Raw genomic sequence first — 23,789 nt, forward strand, 5'->3', positions numbered from 1 at the left:
AGATTTACTAGGATGCTACCTGGACTAGAGGGCATGTCTTATGAAGATATGTTGAGGGAGCTAGGGCTTTTCTCATTGGAGCGAAGAAGAATGAGAGGTGACTTGATAGAAGTGTACAAGATGATGGGAGGCATAGATAGAGTGGATAGCTAGAGACTTTTTCCCAGGGCAGAAATGGCTATCATGAGGGGACATAATCTTAAGGTGATTGGAGGAAGGCTTAGGGGAAATGTTAGAGGTCAGTTCTTTACACAAAGAGTGGTGGGTGCGTGGAATGCACTGCCAGCAGTGGTAGTAGAGTCAGATATGTTAGGGATATTTAAGTGATTCTTGGATAGGCACATGGATGATAGTAAAATGAAGGGTACATAGGTTAGTTTGATGTTAGAGGAGGATAAAAGGACGGCACAACATCCTGTGCTGTACTGTTGTAAGTCACACTGACTTGGAAATACATCACAGCTGCTGCAGTGTCACTAGTCAAAATCCTGAACTCACCTCTCTAACAACACTATGGGTGTGCCTATATGGAATTTAGGGATTCAAGAATGGAGCTCACCGCCACTTTCTCAAGGGCAGCTACAGACGGGCAGGAAATGCTCACCCAGTCAGCCACACCCACATCCCCTAAATAAAGAAACTGTCACCCACTTCTTTGTGGTGGTCCACTTGAACTCCAGCTGAAGTGGAGGCAGTCTGTTCATTTTCCTCTTGTGGCTGTTATGCCTTTGTAGGTTATCATGGTCACGTACATGTCAATTGTGCATCTCCAATGGCTAGCATAACTCAGTCATTGTCACTGGGCCTTGCTACAACAAGTCCAAGGAGACTAATAAAAATGATCATATCTATGAGGGAGCAGACACTTTCACTTCAGTGGCTACCTCAATTGTTTGCTGGCCATCCGGATTGCTGAAGGGAACTGTTGCCTGGGTGCAGTTGATAACCATTCCATGCCTTTTTGCATCATTGACTGATCAATGCTGCAGACCATGGCATTCAGCAAACACTGCTGCATACACTCCTCAATGAGGATGGCCATTCTGTCAGTGGAGGAACTCATGCATTCATTCAAAACCCTGAGCCATGGTGGTATACATGAGTGGTATGGACTTGTCCATCCTCAGTTCATGACCGTGCATTGTTTTGGGGTAACAACAACAGGCAGGCCAATATTTCTTGCTGCTTAAACAAATTAAAGTTCCTTTGCTGAGACTCACAGAGGCCCTGCAGCTGTATGCTTAGTCTAGCTGTCTCTGTCCGCCATCGTGGGAAGAAGACTGTTCATAACTGCCTTTGCCTCTGTCACCTTCTCCTGAAGCTCAGTGCCATGCTCTGTCAAGTTTCAAAAATCACCCTTTCTAATTCTGCATAAGGACCAAATAATGTGGGTAAAACAGGGTTAACAAAAGGTGCACTAGTATGATATAATGATATTGAGTCCTCTGTTTCGGATGCCTGAGAAGCCCCCAGTTATGTAGCTGTACTTCTGTGTTCATCTTCCACCATGAATTCTATAGAAAATATAAAAAGAAGTTTGAGAATTTACCTATTGTAGCAGGAACCTCTGCAAAGCTGAGTGCTGAAGGTTATTTTATCTCTTGCAGTACTCCACTCAGTTTCTCTACAAGACACTCCTGCTGCTTACGAATTCTGCCATCTTCTACTCTGTTTGGTTATTGCTTTCTCCTGTCACCCACCTGAAGCAGTACCTTGTCCCTCTCTCACACAGTACGTCAATCAGTGAAGTCTAAAGGAGCCCTACCTTGGGTGCCAAGTCTATATTCTTCCCTCTGATGAACTGGAGCGTGAATCTAGATGGCTACTTTTAAATTGGACCCATCTTGATGGAAAGTAAAAATAGTAATATCAAAAAATAACTTGTACTAATGTGGTCTGATATTGTATTCCATTAAAATGGAACTCTAGTTCAAACAATATTAGTCATTTCCATGTACTGTATATTATTCTCACCTCACCATCTCCATCTGATACTCACTGTCAGTTATTAGCTGACCTCTGTGGTAGTAACCTCCAATGCCCAGGAAGGTGACAGCCTACGACTAGGTCCAAACGTTCCTTCTGATGTTTAGGATTGATGAAAGTGTTCAGCTGCTTCTGAAGGCAGACTCCTGCCCAAGAATGCAACATGTTTCTGGCCTAATATTGTTGTCAGCTTCAAACAAAGTACTCTGGCTGTGAGAGTGGATGAGATAGCTACATGAGCCTCTGAAATATGAGTTAAATCATTGAATGTATGACATATTTAATATATTGCAACAGTTCTGATTACTCCATCAACCTTTGTTGTGTAAAGCACAGACTGTCTCCTCATGCGATGTAACCTACTTATTGTTTCTTCCTATTTTATGCATGCTTTTAGTCATGGCTTTGTGATAATCTATCATTTATGCAAGGAAATATTACTAATGTGAATTTCAAGATGTGATTGGCCATGAAACTTTCTTCAGTCATGTGCCAGCCTCGTGTAAAAGAGACCTAAAGCCCAAAACCTGTAGGACGTGAGCGACTGATTTTAGTGCTGGGATCCCTGTCACAGTTACAGATCATGCTGCCCTGTCCTTATTGAAATCTTGCTCACATCAACTACATATTCAAACTAGCCCCATTACCATATTTCTGTTATGATTACCACCAAACAGTCAGCCCTAGTCACAACTTCTGCTAACAAGAAGTTTCAATCTGAAAAACTTTGGTCGAATTCCTAAAAAACAGAAAACATGAAAAATGTACTGTCAATATCCAAAGGAGGAAAACAGCTAAATATTTTGGATGGGACAATCCACTCAAACTGTAATAGAATGCAGGAATTTTGAGCGAGCATTCCACTAGAAGTATTAGCTCATTTTTACTTACTCGGTGCTGACATGCATAATTCCAGGGTTTGCCATTTTATTTCAGATTTCCAGGATTCACTGTTTCTTTTGGCCTCCTTACAATGAAAAAAACACTCAATCCCACCCCCAAACCACTGGTCATGGCTGGATGCAGCTTAAAATGCAAAACATTTTCAAAGTCACATTTTGTTTTTCTTGATTAGGTGCCAGATTTGGACCTGGAAGGCTTGTTTGGAGGCACTGATGAAGTATTACATGTATCCTCCAATCTACTCAAAAATTTGGAAGATGCAGCCACTGGGAAATCTGATCAAGTCCTCTTGATAAGTAATTCTTCAAATAGTATTTCACATTAGCTTTGGAAAAATAAGTTAATCTATTTGCTCTAACCCCCTGGATTTTATTCACGTGACAGTGGTATTAGCAGTTATGGACAGGTGTATTAATTCTCAGGGGTAGATTAAGTGATGGTAGATTTTGAACAGGCCAGTGTTAGACATTCCTCCTGATGAGGGATCCAGAGAGCACAGAAACTCCATCCTCCAAAAGCTCTCTGGTGGTTCTCCAATGCAGGCAGTGTCACTGGGAGCGGTGCCTGCTGCTGGCAATGTACTGAGTTCCATCCCTAGCATTGGCAGTGAATCCCAAGGTATAGTGAGTAATGGTTTGATGTGGGCCTTCGTGAGTGGTCATCAGTAAAGTTTGGGCAGTGAAATGTGTTTCAAGGAAGGGACATGTGGTGGTTTTCAGCATTCCCCTTCCCAATGCACAAACCTTGATTGGGTACAGAGTGGATGTGAATAAGGGACCTCTCCATGAGGGTGCAGGCAAATTCAAGAAGGTTTGTTGGCAGTCTTCAGCATGCAAGAGACTGTGAGAGAGTTTGGGAGAGTAACTGAAGTACCATTAAATTCCATAGTTCTTGGGGATAATCGGTTTTATCATAAACCTGAAGTGGCTTAGCTGCCAGGTGAAGGCAGATATCTGTCACACTCAGAAAGGAAAAATAATATCTAAGGGAAGTAAAAAACCTTGCTCTACAGGGTGAAGAAGAACAAGAGTGTCCTACTAGGCTTCCAAGGAATGTGGCAACCTTCCTGACCAGACTCTCCTCCTTACTTCATGCGAGTCTACCTTTAAACTCTCTTTACTGCTTATTAGCAAGCTGTCTCCTGGTAGTAGCCATTGGCGTCTGGTTTTCTTTACTTACATTCCTGTCTGCTCCTGGCTGCTGTTTACCCCACCATGTAAGTGAAGTCTGGGAATTAAAATACCTCAAGTCACAAGCTCAGATATTCTCCTCAACCCCTGCTCAAGACTTGCACAGGCTTAAAATTAATGTCAATCATTCTGTGCAAGTCATGTCATAAAATTTTTGCTAGATTTGTTATCAATGCTGAATAGTTCGACCTCTCTTTCACTAACCAGTTGATAAACCATGCCCAAGGTAAAGCTGAGTGCAAATGCCAAATATCTAAAAATCTTTTTAGTTGAGAGTGTAGCATTCCTGATGTTATAACCATGGTACTGTTTTTACTCAGTTTTGCATTGAGCAATGGAAATCCAGACTGTTAAAAGGTACATGCTGTTTGATAGGCATTGGGAAATAAAAACTTGTAACTTATATCATTGATTTAAGTGAGATAGTTTGTAATATGCATACACTTGCAGTTAGATTTGTCTCTCGTTGCCGGATCTAAATTTGAAAGCTTTATTTGGAATTACAGTTCTACTGTATACATTGTATTATAAACATTGCTTTTTAAATAAATAACTAATGTATAGATACTGGCACATCTAAATGTTATTTTTTGTCAAAACTAATAAACAGTCACCTTTCCCACTTTTCTGCCCTTAAAATTTGTTTATGCAACTCCTGTGTCTTAGGTGAGCAATTGGATTGTTAAAAAATCCAATATTGTTCTGCCCATTCTAGATTCTACATTCCCCATCAATTAGTGCAACCTGAAACTAGGGTTAGACACATTTGCTATGCTAATATAGGATGGAGTAACTCCTGAAGAAGGGCTTATGCCTGAAACGTCGATTCTCCTGTTCCCTGGATGCTGCCTGACCTGCTGCGCTTTTCCAGCAACACATTTTCAGCTCTGATCTCCAGCATCTGCAGCCCTCACTTTCTCTCTGGAGTAACTAAGACCAATTTCAGGATTACCCATCCTCTTCCAAAATTGTTGGAAGGAGCCAGAAAGAACAGGAATGTTCCTTTAATTTGTTCAGACAGCAACCTCTGGGGGAGTAAAATCTGCTGTACCATATCATCGCACTTAACAAGCATAATTTATTTTGAAAATGTTTATCACATCAGCTTCATGAATATTGTAAAGGAACAAATTACAAACATACAGCCAAGGTCATTTATTTTTGTAATTTGAATTCCAATTTAGTTGTAAAAATTCAAAAGTGTTGTGATTACAGTGTTAAAATCATTACATATTTACAGATAAATCATTTTCTAAATTGCAGAATGCACAAAGGTCATTAGTTTTTATTCTTAGCACATACATTTAAAAATAAACATTTTCCCAAATTAAATAAAATCCTGCCTCCACTTGCTCTTTCGCTGAATCACACTTTATGAACAACATATGCACAAATTGTTTAAGGTACCGTGAGACAGGTCAGATAATCTGTGGTAACTTGCATCCTTACTCCCCAAAGTCTGTTCATTATTTCCAAGCCAATAAGTCAGGAGTGTGATGGATTACTACCCACTTGCCTGAATGATTGCACCTCCAAAAACATTGAAGGAGCTTGACACTATACAGGACGAAGCTGCCTACCTATTTGGCACCACATTCCATTGCCATCAAGATTCACTCCCTTCCACCATTGACAAACAGTGATTGTAGAGTGTGCCACCTCCAATTTGTACAGCAGAAGCTTATCAATACTCCTTCTGCAGTACAGTTCATTCTTCCAGAAGAAGTGGTGGATGCAGGTACAGATACAACGTTTCAAAGAGATTTGAATAAATAAGAAAGGTTTGCAGGGATATGGGCCAAGTGCAGGCAGTTGGGACTAGTTTAGTTACAGATTATGATTGGCATGGACTGGTTGGACTGAAGGGTCTGTTTCCATGCTTTATGACTCTATGGCAGCAGTAGTATGGAAACACCACCATCTGGAAGTTTTCATCTAAGCCTTGCACCATTCTGACTTGGAACTATATGATTGTTCCTACACTGTTGCTAGATCAAAATCCTAGAATTCTACTCCTAACAACACTGGTTTTACCTATACTGCAACAACAGCAATGGTTTATGAAGACACCTTCTGAAAGGCAGTTAAGAATAAATACTGTTCAGTCAGGTATTGTAAAATAGCTCCTAAAAATGTCAGATTTTGTAAAATTGTTATCTTTTGGGAACGTGTTTCAAATTTAAGGTATAATAAAGGAATGAAGTGGGGTCATGTGACCAGTTCTGAATAGACTAAGAGCATTTCTGAGTCATTAAGAGTGGGCCCAGTTTGTTTCACTGAGTCCCAAGCAAATAATGGCAGAAACTGTGGTTCTCTGAAGGCCTAACAACTTCAGGCTATAATGATTTTAATTTAAACTGACTTCATTCCAAGATAGAATTGACACCTAAACAATAAGTAATCAGCATGTTTAGTGGAAACAAGGCTCATGGAGATGGGCTTGAGCGGGAAAGGATGAATAAGGAAGTTGAAGGATCAGACCACAAGGTTTTCCTAATTAGACTGACCCTGACAATTATCTTAAATTACACAGGCAAGCCAGTCTGCCAGTATCCTGCAAAGAGAGACCAAAGAAATAGAGGTAACAAGTCTCTATGGATTGCCATGCAAGAATGCAAGTGGGAGAACTCTGTTAGATTGAAGCAACTGAAGTTGTAAGGATTTTAAAAAAGACTGGCATAGTTTTAACTCATGGAAGGAACCTCTAATTCATCACACATTGGTCAGGATTAGGAGTTACTTGGTTGAAAACGGAAAGGAAATAAGTTGTTTGGTGTTAAGAATCATTCTGAACTATTTCCAGGAGAGTAGAGTGCCTACTTATGGGACAGGGTAAAGTATAACTATTGTGAGAAATTTTTGGTCATTTTAAAAGTTAAAAGAAGAATCTTCTGTATTTAAGCGTATATGTTGTATGCTAAAATAATGTTTATTCAATGTTACTTTTAGTTTGTTACAATAAAAGCTTTATAATGTAAAATCATGTAACATGCTAGCTATTCAGTGGAGTTTCTGTTTGTTATCCATCTGTACAGCTTTCTTAACATTCTAATTTTTCTCAATCATTCAAGTGACGATTTACATAGTTAGATATTTAGATATTCAAACTCTTTCCTGGACATTCTGCCTCATTCATAAATTAACACAGAATTAGCTACCACATCATCGTGTTTGAACCTAGAAACTACTATTGGCAATATTAATGGGTGAGTGCTCACACCTTGACATTCTTCTGTCCATAATTCTAATAAAGCAATGAATCTATTTATTGGAAATGGTTTAATGTCTGTGAATGGTGTAAGGGTTTGACAGCACTGCAATGGAGTTGTTGGAGTTGGTTGTGTGGAGTCCTTGATTTGTCCACACTTCAGTGGATGAATTGAGGAGGAATAGGAGACAGTGGTGAACAACCTTCCCAGCTCACTGCCAATTAAGACCCCTGGATGGGTAATTAATGCCTTTTCTTGGCTGGCAGCTCTATAGGGACAGGATTTCTGTCTCCAAGCTCCTTGATTGTGGGAAGGGAATACCACTGGCTAGTCAAGTGCCTGATTGGCACTTAGTACGGTAGATCTTCCCAAAAAGAGAAGCTATAAGTTGCACACTAGCTCTCCAGTCAACCAATGATATGCCCATTACCTGGGTTAATTAGTATCCTTACACTTCCTGCTTAATGCCCTTCTGTTAGAAAATGCTGTAGGGATACAAGTTGCTATAACAGCTAACAGGTTTAATATTTAGATTTATAAAAAAACTCAATCTGTGATTTCAGATTCATACCTTCAAATAAAGCTGGCTACATTGCTCGTCTTCAAAAGTAAACAGGTTTCTGTTTGATTGATATACTCAATTGTTATTCATTTTGAATCTTTTCTTGATGTTGAGTAGGAATTTAATCCAATTAGGCAGAAAAGAATTGCAAGGCATTTTAAACTATATTGTGCATCATATATATGTAACAATGCAAAGTCGCTGTAAAATGTAACAATCTTTACGCAAACCTTGAATGTAATAATGTTAGTATTGTTTTTTAAGTGAAGTTCGTTTATATGTTCCTCCAGTCCTTGTATTCACTATTACATTTTTAGTTAGAAAGAAAGTACTTACATGGCTTATTTAATAATTTCAGAACATCAGTTTGAACAGAATTTAAATTGTTTAAACAGTTGCATTAAAAAACTTACATTTTATGAGATTTGTCTAATCACTCCACTAAAGTAAACTAACATGACTCTCAGTAAAACAGTTGAAGGAAATATTGCCTCCAAAGATCGTTGGATCAGTGGAGTGCAGGAAGGAAAGCTGAGATTTGACACAGAATTTGACGCATTAAGTCTATTTTAACTCTCTGTGTATGTGAATACATTTTAAGCGACTTTTAATTGAAGACCAGAAATTTCCCCATTTACCTTTTTTTTGAATTCCAGTAAGAATGCCCTGTTCATAATTGGTATGCATTCTTTGAAACCTGAAACTTTATTAACCGAGGAGAGTGAATCTATTAGGCATCCTATTACCTTGTCCAAAGACAGATTGGCTCCTTTTATCTTAGGCTCCATGGGGCTTTAGAGGAAGATTGGGATTGGCACTGCATTCAGGCATTAATCAGCCTACTGTGACCTAATCTCCAGGATTTGGAATGTGCTTTTGGGGTATTTGAAGAAGCTTGATGGAGAGTTTGCTTTGCTGGAGTTATACCAGTGGCACACTTCCTCAGGAATTTTGGATTTTCTTTTCAAATTAATGCAATTAAGAGCGTCTCTGTCTCTATTCAAGATGAGAAATACTAACACACACTTATGAGAAAAGCATCATTTTTTTTCCTTTAAGTGTGTTCATTTTCACCATGGAAACAAGATAATCGACTCTCTGAACAGATCCCTGACTCATCATCTTATCTCACAGTTAAGCAGCTGTTCTGTAGGTAGGTTCTCGATTGGAACCTTGGCATTGCCTTGTCTCAAGCAAGGTGACCCGATTTCAGGGTTTTGAAATTGTTGCTTCATTCTTAACTGCGAAAGGTACATCAGAATAGCAAGGTTAGTTTTCGCTATAAATGTTTTTCATTCATTTTGTTAGTAATTGTGGAGCAATGTGGCTACAAATAAACATCAAATTATTATAGTTCAAGCATATTAACACACTAACACCCAAAACCTTAGCAATCACTGTTGTTTTAAACCGTGCGTTAACCCTTCACAGACAAGTCAACAATCAAGAATTTAGAAATAGCATACCTGTAAGTTATCTGCAGCTATGGATGAAATCTTCTGCTTGTGGGGATGTAGGAAGGGCACATAATTAGATGGCATATAGGCATACCCGATACCTGCACCTTCCCCCCCTCTGCTGGAAATAAATTACAGATGAGAATGTCTGAGGTGTTCAATCCACAAGCACTGCTGCCAATTAATGTCCACTTAAGGGCTTTCTCCCCCGAAAGCTCCCAATGACTTCAATTTCATGATACATCATGTACTTTACTCCTGCATCCTATACTCCAGTGTTACTTTTCTAGCAGCAGATATAACATCCTTGAAGGCTCCATTTCTGCTTGGTCAGCAACTTCTACCAGATTGCTTCCCCCGCCCTATTTGAACAGGAATCTAATAGTAGAGGGAAATTCTGCTGTTGTCCACAAAACTGCTCAATTAGAAAAGATGTGGTAAGTATTCCTTAAAATAAGCAACACGAGTCTCTCAATGGTTCCCCAACTGGCAGCTAAAGCCACAACTGTCATTTAAAGATTCTGCCCAGTAAAGTGATGGTAGGTGTCATCAGTGATGCTATCAGGTAGAATAGTTGCTTTGTAGTAACCAGCTCAGTGATGCCAGGTTTGGGTTTGGCCAGGCCCAGACTTCATTACAGGATTGTTTCAAACATGGATAACAGCTGAATTCCAGAGGTGAGGGGGAATATGGAGTGTAGCAGTTCAGTAAGGTAGTTCAAGGCCACATTTGACTGAGTGTGACATCAAGATGTCCTTACAAAACTGGAGTTCACGGAAATCTCAAGAAAAACTCTACTGGCTGCAGTCATATCTGGCATGTAGGAAGATGACTGTTGGAGATCAGTCATCTCAGCTCCAGGACATCTCTGCAGCAATTCGTTAAGATAGTAACCTCAGCTCAGCCATCTTCAGCTGCTTCATCAATGACCTACCCTCCATTATAAGGGCAGAAATGGGGATGTTTGCTGATGATTATACAATGTTCAGCATCATTTGCAATTCCTCATATACTGAAACAGTCCTAGACCAAATGCAGCAAGACCAGGACAATATCCAGATTTAGGATGACAAGTGGCAAGTAACATTGGTGTGACTTATATGCTAAGCAATAACCAACTCCAACAAAGGGAAATCTAACCATTGCACCTTGACATTCAATGATATTACCATCGATGAGTCCCCACTACCACATCCTGCTAGTCATTGTTGATCCAATACTGGACAGGACTGGTCATATTAAGTACAGGTGGCTACAAGAGCAGGTTAGAGGCTAGGAATCATGTGATGAGAAAATAAAACATCCTAAATTCCCAAAGTTTGTTCAATATCTACAAGGCCAGAATCTGAGTGGAATACTCCCTACTTACTTGGATGAGGGCAGCTCCAACAGCACATAGGAAGCTTGACACTATCCAAAATGAAGCGTTCGGCTTGAGAATTTTTAAAAACATTTTTATTTAGCCTGTTTTTCTAATCAACCTGTTCAGAAATGTTATTACACACCTCTGGAGCATTTGGGAAGTGAACCTGGATGTCCCACTATGCCACAAGAGGGGCCCACTCCCCCATCCACATCCACGTCCACAAACATTCAGTTCCTTCACCACCAATGCTTATTAGCAGCTCCAGCTACAGAAATTCACCAAGGTTCCTTAGAATGCACATTCCAAACCCATAACTACTACTTCATAAAAGGATTAACCATTCACCATCCTGATTTGGAAATATGTCACCATTCCTTCATTGGCACTGGGCCAAAACCCTGGGAAACTTTCTCACTAAAGGTGTTGTGGATGACACTGCACCATATGGAATGTAGCAGTTCAATAAGGTAGTTCAAAGTCAGCTAGGAATGTGCAATAAATAATGGTCCAGTCAGCAATGCTCCCACCCCATGAATGAATGAATTGAAAACAAAAATAAGTTTCAATGCTTTTTTAGCTTTAATACATTTTATTTCTAAAATATCAATCTTTTTATGTTCCATAAGTATTTACAAATAAAATTCACAAGTTATGCTCAAGTTAGTTCCACCATCGAGCATTGGCCTTATTTCAGACTGATCTGGTACTTACAAAAAACTGCCTAGGTCTTTGTAAAACTAGTATTTTTTTTCTTGACCTTTTGATTGTAAATATATTTATGAAAGAGGAGAATTTTGAAAGATGACCTTACATTTTTGAGTTTAGTCCAGCCTGTGGCTTGAACTAATAGTTTATGGTTATTTGGATTTTCTTCTAGTACATTAAAGTCTTTAGAAAGATAATATTTTAATTGTATAAGAATATTTAATGCTTCAAAAGTAGCAATATAAGTTTCTAGGATATAGCAAGTTCATTAAGTCCATTGTGTGTGTGTGTGTGTCAACAGTTTATGAATCTCACTACTCATTCTTCTCCGGAATGTGTTTTCCTCTTGTTCAACCATATATCTATATTTGCCTCAAGTTACAGTATTCCCTGATGATTCATAGATGTTTTTCTTCTGACAGGCAACGTGTTTCTCACCTTCAAACAAGAGCTGGAAGATGCTTACAAAGAGTACTGTGCAAACTATGAGAACATGTTGCAACTCGAAACTAACTACAAGAGGAATGAACTTATCTGGAAAGAAGTTACAGACACTCTCAATGAAGTGGGGTAGGAGCCTTGCATAAGTATATTTATTTTATGTTCCTGAGGCTTTAACTCTTTATATATCTGAACATGTATAACATTTGGAAATAATGAAGCAAGTTTAATAAGACAGAGTATTGCATGCAGTTCTGGAATCCACATTACAATTCGATATGATTGTTCTGGAGAGATGTTCCCGGGACTGGAGAGTCATAGTTATGAAAAGAGACTGGATAGACTGGAGTTGTTCTCCCTGGAGCAGAGGAGCCTGAGGGAGAATATGATTGAGATATATAAAATTATAAGGTGCATCGGTGAAGAAAATCCTTTTCAGAGGGTGGTGAGAATCTGAAACTAACAGCCTGTCAAGGTGGTAGAAGCAGAAACCCTTGTAATGTTTAAGAAGTATTTAGATGTACATTTGTGATGCCAGGGAATACTAGGCTATGGACCTAGTGCAAGAAAATGAAGTTTGAATAATTATTAAATGGCTGTTTTTGAACGGCAGAGGGCCGACAGGCTTTTTTCTGTACTGTAGACCTCTGTGACTCTCAGAGGTCTACTGACAATGAGAGCAAGCTTCCTGCCTTTGTAGCTGCACTAAGTAGTAAGGCAAGATGGATATAATATGAGCTTGGAATCTCTTTAGCTGAGGGAGAAAAGTGAAAAAAGACAAGACAAGGCAGAGTAAATCAGTGAGGCTGTAAGCAAGCAGCTAGGCTCAGAGTGAGTCATCTGTATGTTAGCAAATGAAGGACATAGAGATGCCGCCTGAGCCAGTCCATGAACCGGATACATGTTCTGAATACACAGAGTCCTTGCAGCAACATTAATTCTGCCACAAGGTGGATGTGGGATGCATGTGACTGGTGCTCATGAAGCATGTCCTGAGAGTTTGGTACCTAATATCCAATGTGGAGAGCTTTCTGGGCAAGTAGTGAACTGAATTCAGGTGTCTGTTCTGAGTTCTATGTGATGCCCAGCTTGTTTGGCACATTTGGTAAGCTTGGAAGCTGATGTTAATAAAGTGAGGTGGGTCCTTAACAAGGTGTTTATCAACCTTATTTGGTGACTCGCTACAATGTAGAAAGCGTAAAAGACCACAAGTGCTCTTGTGACACAATGATAGTGTCCCTGCCTGTGGGCCAGGCAGTCTGGATTCAAGTCCCATCTGCCACAGAGGTGTGTCATAACATGTATGAACAGATTGATTAAAAATATCTGCAAGATGACATTGAGATAAACATCACTGGAATTTTCTTCTGATTCTGTCACAAATCTCACCATAACCCATGTTGCTGCAACTCCTATAATATTCTGCCATATATTTCTGCATATTAGGCTCAGGATTCCGTATACTTTATTAACCACTCTGCCTACCTGTCCTGCCACCTTAAATGATATTTGTACATTTGCACCCAGCCCCTAGCTGCCTCTGCTCCTGCTCTCCCTTTCCTTTCTCCCTTTGTATTTTCGACCAAAATGAATCAATTCATACTTTTCTGCATTAAATTTAATTTGTCATTTGTGTTTTCATTCACCGACCTGTTTATCTTCTTTTGCAGCTCCAAATCAACCTGTCTTGGTGTACAATGATTCCAGGTTTTGAATCATGCACAGATTTTGAAATTGTGCCCTGTACATCAAGATCTGATTTTTAATTTTTATCAAGATATCATAACACCAAAAAGCAACGAGTCATCATTACTCTTTGCTTTCTGTCATTCAGCCAATTTTGTATTCATGTTACTACTGTCCCTGTTATTCCTTGAACTTTGCTGACATGTTAAATCCATGTTAACTTTTAACCTACATTTGTCCAAATGACTATTAATTTGGCCTGAATTAACATTTCTAAAAGCTTCCCCAACTACATAGATAAACTGATTGAACCATATTTGCTAATTTATCTATATATTATTTTCGTGAGAAAAGATGTAACATTTGCATTTCTCCAGTCCTCAGTATCCCATCTAAATCTAAAAATGTTTGGAAAAATATGACCAGCACTTCCACAATTTCTGTTTTTATTTCCTTGGGTATGTTTCCATACAACTTATCCTATCTTGCAGTCTCATCAATTTTATATATAAATAGTCAAACCAATAGCTCTTATCAATGACCAATTTAAAACTTGTAACATATCCATATTAATTCTTTTCTATCATCATGATCTGCATAGTATTTTCTTATTTGTAAATTCATTTGTAACTATTAATTTAATACCACAGCCCATGTCCTTGCCTACACCTTTAGGTGCCTAATGTGACCTAATCATCTGACCCCTATTTTAATATCATGTGCATAATTAATTTTGAATTATTAAATTAGTTAGTAGTGTATTCTCATGTTCTTTCTTTACTTCTCTTATTTACATCGTCAATTTGCCTGTAAACTTTCTTATGTTCAGCCTGGTCCTCAAGTGTATTATCCACGAGATATCTGTCATGAACGTACTTTTTTTTGCTTCATCTTAACCTCTTTCATCATCCTGTGAGCACTGGATTTACTTTTCCTTCCTTTCCCGTTTTTTGGCATGATACCTTGATTCTCTTTGAATTATTTCTTTAATAGCAGTCCATTGTTCAGTTACAATTTTGACTACTAATCTTTGATTATCTCTGAGCCAGATCCATTTAGCCCATTGAATAAAAGCAAAATATTGCAGATGCTGGAAATCTGAAATAAAAACAAAGTGATGGAGAAACGCAACAGATCTAGCATCAACAATGGAAAGAAAAACAGTGTTAATGGTGCACAGTCTGGTATGGCTCCTTTCCAAAACCCATTGAAGTTCATTTTTCCCCAGTTAATTATTCTTATTCCGCATTGCCTTGTGTCCTTTTCCATCGTGAACCTGCATCTTATTATATAATGATCACTGTTGCCTACATCTTAGTCTATTGCCACTTGACCCACCTCATTTCCAAGAATCACATTCAGCAAAACCTGCTTGTTTGTTTGTACTGAACACATAAAACAGTGGAAAAACTTTCCTAAAAACACCTGAGCAAGTCTATGTTGATCATTAAAGTCCTCTATTATAACTAGTTTAGAATTTTAGCACTTATCTATAATTTTTTTTGCAGATTTATACTTCTGCATCGTGATTGTTTATGGATTACATTAAACAGTGTAATTGTACCATTTTTGACCTTTAGTTCTAGTCATTTGGATTCTGTCCTTAAGTCCTCTGGACATCCTCTCTCTCAAATACTGCAATGTTCTCTCTAATCAATAGTCTCCCCCTCCTTTCCTAACTTATCCAAACAACTTGTATCCGGATTATTTAATTCATTCTTGAGAAAGGTTGCTTATTAGAACAAGGAATGGCTATCTGTTTCTGCAACTCACCAATTTTATTTACTAAACTCAATGCATTCAAATGCATGCACAATAACCATAACTTAGACTTCATTATTTTCTCTATTATGCTGAACTCACCCAATATCTTAGTATTTCCTACTCTAGGATGATCTATATTCTTCACAATATTCTTCACGCCTTGATATCCCTTTGTAACTCCTGGTTCCCACATCTCCACCAAGTGAGTTTAAACCCTCCCCAACAATGACCTGCAAGTCCTGACCTATCCAGCCTGTACAGGTACAATGTCCCCCTGAACTGATCCCAATCTCCCAGGAATCTAAGCTCTCACTCTTGGACTATCTCTTCAGCCATCCATTCATCAGCTCTGTTCTCCTATTTCTATGTTCAGTGCACGTGGGCCTGAGTATAATTCAGTGATTAATATTTTTGAGGTTTATTTCAGGAATTTCTTTATTCCCTAAATCTTAACTCACTAAATTCTGACCACAGGATCAAATCCGTCTTTCTACCTGTGTCATTGGTGAAACATGACAACTGATTGTTGATCCTCCCTTTCAGTATGCACTGCAGCATTAAATGTAATCTTGACCCTGGCACCACAGAGGCAAAAACAAATATAGATTCATATTTGCAGCCTCAGAAACATCCATCTGTTTCCCAATCACTATTGAATCTATTGCTCTTCCAGTCATCTTTATGCCTGCCATGATTTTACAGTTGATACTGCACTCTCCCCAGATGATATATCACTTTCATACGTATTCAGACCTGAATAATTGTCAGAAAGGAAGATGTTTTACCTGCCTATTTCTTTTTGGCTTTCTGTTAGGCTTTAATTCCCTGAATCAATTTTTACACATTTGTTCACGAATGTGGGTATCATTAACTATGCTGGTATTTATTGCCCATGCCTAATTTCCCTTGATAAAGCATTGGTGAGCTGTGTTCTTGAACTGCTTCAGTCAATGAGGTGTATGCATGCTTGCAGTTCTGTTAGGAAGAGAGTTCCAAGGTTTTGACGCAGTGAAGGAATGAAGATACATTTCCAAATCAGGATGACACGTGGCCTGGAGGAGATGGACAAACAAGGAACAAGAGTAGGTCAGTCAGCCCTTTGAGTCTGCTCCACCATTCAATAAAATCATGGCTGATCTAATCTTAACCTCAACTCTATATTCCCTACATATTCCCGATAATCTTTCATCTTCTTGGCAACCAAGAATCTGTCTACCTCTGTCATAAAAAAATGGTTTTAGCATTCACTCTTTTTTGGGAAGGGAATTCCAAAGACTCACAACCCGTTGAGAGAAAATAAGGTTTCCTCTTCCATTGTTTAAATGAGCACCCTTTATTTTCAACTTTGACCCCTAGTTCTAGATTCTCCCATAAAAGGAAACATACTTTTAATGTGTGCTTAGTCAAGTCTCTTCAGAGTTGTGTGTTTCGATTAAGTTACCGCTGATGCTGCTAATTTCCAGAGGATACAGGCTTAGCTATTTCCCTGTGAAGCAACCCACTCACTCCAGGTATTAGTCTAGTAATCCTTCAGTGAACTGCTTTCAATACAATAACATCCTTCCGTAAGTACAGTGACCAGTACTGTACATAGTACTCCACATGTGATTCAGTCAAAAAGAACTCAATGAGAAGGTTGAACCAGCCTTGGTTAAGGAAGATGATTAAGGAGAGTTCAAAATTTAAAAAAACTAAATGATAAAACTAAAAGTAGGCCAGAGGATTTGGATTTTTTTTTTAGGAACCAGTAGCAGATGACTAAAAACTGAATGAAAAGAAAGAACTTGTTTACAAAAGAAAATTGGCAAGAAATATACAAACAGACAGCAAGAGCTTCTACGTTATATAGAAAGAAAGCAGCTAGAATGTGGAACCCTCGGAAGATGTGATTTGATAATAAGGAATTGGGAAATGACAGCTAGATTAAACCAACATTTTGCATTTGTTTTCATTGTGAAGGACAACATAAACATCCCAAAGATATCAGATAACCAAAGTGCTAATGGGAGGAAATTCAGTACATCCTCTTTATCCGCGAATTCACAAATCAACAATCCAAGGCAAAAAATAACTAATAACAAAAATCAATATCTGCAGGTGAAAATCACACATCTGCAATATTTTTAATCTGTTTTTAACCCATGTTTAAACAGGTTCCACGCTAACGAATTTCATTCTTTGTGGAGGTTCTCAGGAATGAACCCTTGCAGATTTGGAAGAATTACTTTATCTTACACTAGTCTCTAGCATGAGGGACAAAGCATTTGACAAAATAATAGGACAGAATTCAGATAAGTTGCCAGCATATGATGGCCTGCATGCGAGGGTTTTAAAGGAACTGGCATTAGTTATTTGGGAGGCATTAGTTGAAATATTCCAAAACTCACTGGGAAGGTTCTGGAAGATTGTGAAACTACTTTTGTGGTTCCCTTGTTCAAGAAGGCAGAGAGACAGAAAACACAAAACTCTCCGCCAATAAGGGAAATTGCTAGTTTTAATCATTAAGGAGAAATAGCAGGGCATTTCAAAAAGTTATTTTGTAAAAGGGAAATCATGTTTGACAAATGTACTAGATATCTTTAAGGACATAGCAAGCAGTGTTAATAAAGAGGAAGTGGCAGAAGGAGTGTATTTATATTGAGAGAGGGCTCAAGATAGGAGCTTATGGTATTGCAGTCATGTATCAGCGCGCATTGAGGATTGCTTAACACACAAGATGAAGGTGAAATTAAATCAAAGTTGGGATTACTGCACCTTTCTCAGGTTGGAAAGATGTAAACAATGTTACATCCTACATTCTCAATTATTTATTCTCTCAATTAGTGAGGTAAAAGTGGGGCAGAGTGTAATGCATCCAAACTTGCTGACAACAGAAAATAGATGGGAGGATGTGCTGTGATGAGGACATAAGGAATATGCAAGGGGATATAGGTAGATTGAGTGAGTGGGAGAAAATTTGATAGATGGATTATAATGTAGGAAAGTGTAAGACCATGCATTTTGGTAGGAAGAATCAAAAAGCAGATAGTTATTTAAATAGAGGGAAACTCCAAGTAAAAAAGCCGCACAGAAGGATCTGGGTATTCTTGTGCAGGAAACACAAAAAGTGCAGCAAGGCAAATTGAATTTTAGCCTCTATTGCTCGGGTGTTGGAGTTTAAAAATAGGGAAGTCATGTTACAACTGTACAGGTGTTGGTGAGGCCGCAACAAGAATACTCTGTACCATTTGGTCCCCATATTTAAGAATTGTTATATTGATATTAGAGGCAGTTCCAAGAAGATTTGCCAGACTGATTCCTGGGATAAATTGGTTGACTTGTCAAAAATGGTTTAAAGGGTTAAGCCTTTATTCATTAGAGTTTAGAAGAATGGGGGTGATCTTTTTGAAGCATAGAAAATTCTGAAGAAGCTTGGCAGGGGAGATGTTGAGAAGATGCTTCCACTAACAGGGAGACCTCCAACTATGGGACAGAGTTACAGAATAAAGGGACGCTTATTTAAAACTGAGGTGTGAAGGAAGTTCCTCTCGAAGAGGATTGTAAATGTCTGGATTTCTCCATCGCAGTAAGTTGTGGAGGCAAGATCACTGAAAGTATTTACTGAGGGTGTAGATAGACTTCTGAAATAACAAAGAATTGAAGGCTATGTTGAGCTGTCATGAATGAGGAGTGGTGGCTGTATTTCAGAAATGCTCTTATGGAATGGTGAGGCAGGCTTAAGAGGGTGAATATGTTACTCCTGTTCCTATTTCTAATGTTCTGTTTTTCTTACATTTCTGAGCTTTGCTCAATGACCTGTGTCTGTGGAGTAGATCTGATTCAATTCTGTCTAATACAGTTGCACCTGGTGACCATTGGGTGGTGCTTTGAAGCAAATCTTTGAACTCCATCACCCAGGTAGACCAATGTCCTTTCCTAACCTAGTTTTGTTCTTTTCCTTACCATGCTCGCTGTTTTCCTTATCATTCCCCAGTTTTTTTTTCTTGCATACTGGTGATCCTTGGCCTCCACTTCCTCCTTGCCTTTGGGGCTTCCACATACCTGTACCTTTGGTGTTTTCATTAGTTTTATGCAAACGGAAATGTTGAACTTTAACCTCTTAATTAAACTTGTCTCAGTATGTCCAGTATAATAGATAACTATATTTCAATATTTAGGTAAAGTCATTACTCCATAGGATATTAACATCATTTGTAAAATATTTTAAGCTGGCACACAATATTTTTGAATACAAGTGTAAATTGAATGTATTTCTATCTTCCTGAAATGAAGTCAACAAATATTTTTTTCAGTCCTACAAGTTGTACTCCTTATTTCTTCTTGCGAATTATGCAGAATTGCTCACTATTTACTATCGCCAACTTCAAATTTTAATTCCCGTCAACTATTTATATTACATGGACCCAGTTAACCAAACCAAGACGTCTGTCTGCTTTCATCACAACACACACTATTCCAAGCTTTTGGATTTTTACCTGGAGTTGAAGATCTTTGCTTCCAGACATCTTCAGGTGTGAGCTGTTTTGAAAAAGCTCACAGACCTCAAACATTTTTGAACCTGCATTTGTCTCCACAAATGCTGTCTGATCTGTTAAGTATTTGTCTTCTTTTCAGATTTCCAACATCCATGCAAAATTTCTTTTTTGTTTTGCAGACTATAGTCTCTATTTGTACTACAGTCGTTTCCTTCCTTGAATATGGACTTTGTTGCTTGAATTGTTAATTATTGTATGTTCGAAGAACTCTGGAGCTTCAGTGCTTCCAAGTATATTAGTAAATAGGTACTTTATACAAAACTTTCCTAGTCGATGTGCCTTAAAAAGTAATCTGCAAATATTGTCATGTTAATTAATGGTGATGAATTGACCAGCTTAAATATTTACCATTAAAATTAAAAAATGTTATGAATAAATAACGAATTAGTATTTTAATATTTCATTGAAAATGTTAAAACCTGACAATGCCAATTTAAATGGTAAAGCAGGACACTACAGTGATACCGCATGTAAATAACCTAACAGTGCCTGAATTATGAAGTCATGCGTTCGGTATTTTAATAATGAGATCTACATTGCATTCGATTAGCCACTCTAATGAGTATCACAAAAATGTAATGACATTTTGTTGTAACTGTAAAAGATATGTAATAGTGAAAATCTATCATATGTACATCCCAACCTAGGCAGGCTAAGAGACTTATGTAAGATGATTGCTTTGAAAAATAACAGTTTGACTGAGGTGCTCATGCTGTTAACATTTTCGGAGATTGAAATTTTTTTACGGTAGTTGTCAATATGTCTACCTTTATTTGGAATGTTAAAAAATATGCATATGTTTTAGTTCAATTCATTCTGTTTCTATTTAAATGAGGCAAACATTAGGCCTGGCCACTTTGCAGCTTTAAGGACTCGGATACAATTTTGTTGAATAAGCTGCAATACCAACAACATGACATTGTTGTAGTGCCCACAGCAACTACATTATATGGTAGATTTCCTATTTTCTGGATCTGTATTAATATGTATAACCAACACTTGCAGATCTTCTCTGCCTGGCTGTAATACAGTCAAATTCCCTACAAGTTTGAATTGCGATAGGTGAGGAGGTGGGAATGAATGATCTTATATGGGCAAAACTTTTAAAGGTGATGGCTATCAATTAAACAGAAGAAGTTGTTCAATGAAACACAGTCACTTAAAATAATGCCAGTTTTTCAGTAAAAACACTACTTCAAAAGCAATGATTTTTTAAATTATAAATTAGCCAGACAATTGAGAGGATCACAGAATTTTCATGCTGTGCTTGTTCACACAGTTTTAACTGTTCTCTTTTGCCTCATTTCATTTTTTGATTTTTACTGCAGATAATTTCTTGGGCAAATTGTTATTGGTCATTCCAATGAGTAGATGTTGAGCATACGTTTTCCCATTGGAATCAGGTTCTAAAATGGACAACAATTTTTTTCATTATTCATTCATGGGGCCAACACTAACAAGACTAGCAGTTGTTGCCTATTCCTAACTGTTCTTGAGTGACTGAGTGGCTTGCTAGGCCATTTCAAAAGACAGTTAAGAGTCAACAACATCGCTGCAGTTCGAGAGTCATTAAGGGCAAACTCGGTGAGGTTAACAGATTTGTGGACATGAGTGAACCAGGTAGTTTTTTTAAGAACAATTGATGAGAATTTCATGGTCATCATTACTGAGACTAATTCCAGGTTTTATCAATTGAATTTAAATACCATCTCGTGCCTTGGTGGGATTTGAATTCATGGATTTCAACCCTTGCCTGTGGGTTACTATTCCAATGAGATTACCAATACTCACCATCTCTCACTGAAAAGACAGCCATGGCTTCCATCCCTACATGATCTTTAAAAAAATGAGCAAACCTTCATTCTCAAAGTTGCCAGGAATAAAGTGGATCTAGAACACGAGGTAGAGGAGGGAAAAATGGATCATTAAAATTATACTACTGCCCAGGACTTTTTAAATCCAAACCGTTTCACGTTTTGCATGTAATAGAAAAATGTTTCAATGCTGTTGTCTCTGTTCCTGCCACATTGCTGCTGGTTAAGCTTTATGAAGCTCCTAATTATCTTTTATTCCCATGAAAATATGAAGACGTCAGAAAACAGATCTTAAAGTGCTCCCTAATTACCTTGATCCACTTAATTAAAGACACAGGCAATTTCACTTTTCCATCTCCCCACCACATCATACACAATTTGTTTGTCTTTAGTGACACCATATATAACCACTCTGTCTAAGTCACTGCTACTCTGCCCCCAGTGCCCACTAGAGACTCGCAACTTGTCATTGTCCAGTTAGAGAGCATAATACAGAGGCAAGTAATTGGACAAATACAGGTATGAGTACTAATTGGCAGCCAGCAAAAGGGAATGCAGACCAAATGCGTAGAGACTGCAGTTCACCCCCACAGCAAACCAAATGCTAGCATCATGACCAACAACTATTTGACTTTCCATCATAGTCTGCTGCACCCAGCTCTCATCAGCTGGAATTGGATATCAATCAGGTTCTGCCCTTGCAGCTCAGCTTTGACATTCACAAAGAGAGCTTCCTACAGCTCAATGTCATCTTTCTCATCTTCCTCTGAAGATTATTCCTATTCTCTCGGTTCTTCAGCGTCAATTGCAATATCTCTTTGCCTGTTCCAGTTATGCAGAGCATAGCATGCCAGGATGGTGCAGCATCTCTGTCCAGACTGTATTAGAGGTCACCCCAGACTACTTCAAGCTGTGCAACCAGATCATGAGGGATCCTATCTTCTGCTCCACCATGGCCCTGGTTGCACCAGATGTTCCAACTTGTTGAAGGTGCTGTACATTACATTCGAAAGGGAGTACCTGTTGCACTCCCATCTTCTAATTCTGGAACCAAACAACCATGAAACTTGGAATGAATTCAGTACAGTGCATCGTCATACTTATATAACATATAATGCAGTAATGTTTCTCTTGTACCTCAGCACCTTTGGAAGTTCCATGGATGATAGAACATTTTTGGACAACGTTCACCTCTTTTTAAATCTTTGCTGTTAACTGCTACGTCGCTGAAATGAAAATTGTATAATGCAGTCTGCTATTGGCCAGTATTGACACCTAAGCACGTTCACTCTGTATAAACTACAAATAAGTGAATAACTTATTCAAGTGACATGTAGCTGGAGTTTGCAAAAACCTACTTCATATTTTTGCCCCTTTAATTTCTTATGCCCAATGGATGTGGATCCCTTGTTTTCATTCATCAAGCTGACCCTGTGCAGTGTCCCAAGTCTTTTTCTAGCTTGCAATTTGCATTTACAGAGCCACAAGTGATAGCAGGGAATGCAGCTAATTTTGGACACCGTTGGCCCCAGACTCCAGCTCATCACCAGATACTTTCCAGAACCTCTATGTCCCTATTTACTTTGCTTTCCCTCGACGGCCCATTCCCACCCATACCCTCAAGTGGAGATACACCAAATTGAACTTAATCTCCAACTGTCACCCGGAACCCTGACATTACACTTTAATGATACCCTGCTGTTTTACTCTGACTCTGAGAATACTATAGTGGTGATCACCACCTATACCCTGCTTCTCCAATGGTAGTCTACTGTCCCCTCTCACGCTAAACTGCATAAACAGCTCATGGCCATACCATTCGGCTCAGTGTGCCCTGTGCTTCTGATTGATGGTACTGATGTGTCCTGAGAAACAGTGCCCCTTCCTCCTCTTGACTGGACTGAGGATTAGCCCCCACTAATTTTCCAAAATGGCCACTTAGTTGAATAAGCGTGCTGTGTGTTTGGTGCATGGACAGCTGTCACATGCTTTAGGTGTTAGATTGATGTTTTGGTGTGCCGTGGAGCAATGTTGAGCTGTGTTTGTTACTTCTGGCTCAGGGGCATGCTGTTTGCCCATTCACAACAAATTTCTATCTTAAATAAAGTGACCATCACCACCCGCCCCCCCACCCTGCCTCCACATGCCACCTGCTGTAGTTCCTTTTGGTT

The 23,789-nt window shown here is 38.6% G+C and overlaps 1 protein-coding gene across 9 annotated transcripts in view; it reads left to right on the forward strand.

Moving 5' to 3' along the window:
- arhgef37 (Rho guanine nucleotide exchange factor (GEF) 37) overlaps positions 1-23,789 on the forward strand; it is a 231,892-nt gene that overhangs the window by 140,387 nt on the left and 67,716 nt on the right. For all 9 annotated transcript variants that reach the window (XM_043703767.1, XM_043703768.1, XM_043703769.1 and 6 more), the window contains 2 exons: positions 3,062-3,185; positions 11,801-11,948. In XM_043703767.1, the coding sequence (XP_043559702.1) occupies positions 3,062-3,185; positions 11,801-11,948 (272 nt within the window). The remainder of the gene's footprint in view (positions 1-3,061; positions 3,186-11,800; positions 11,949-23,789) is intronic.

This window comes from Chiloscyllium plagiosum, chromosome 14, assembly GCF_004010195.1.
Source record: "Chiloscyllium plagiosum isolate BGI_BamShark_2017 chromosome 14, ASM401019v2, whole genome shotgun sequence".
NCBI classification, from domain to species: Eukaryota; Metazoa; Chordata; class Chondrichthyes; order Orectolobiformes; family Hemiscylliidae; genus Chiloscyllium; species Chiloscyllium plagiosum.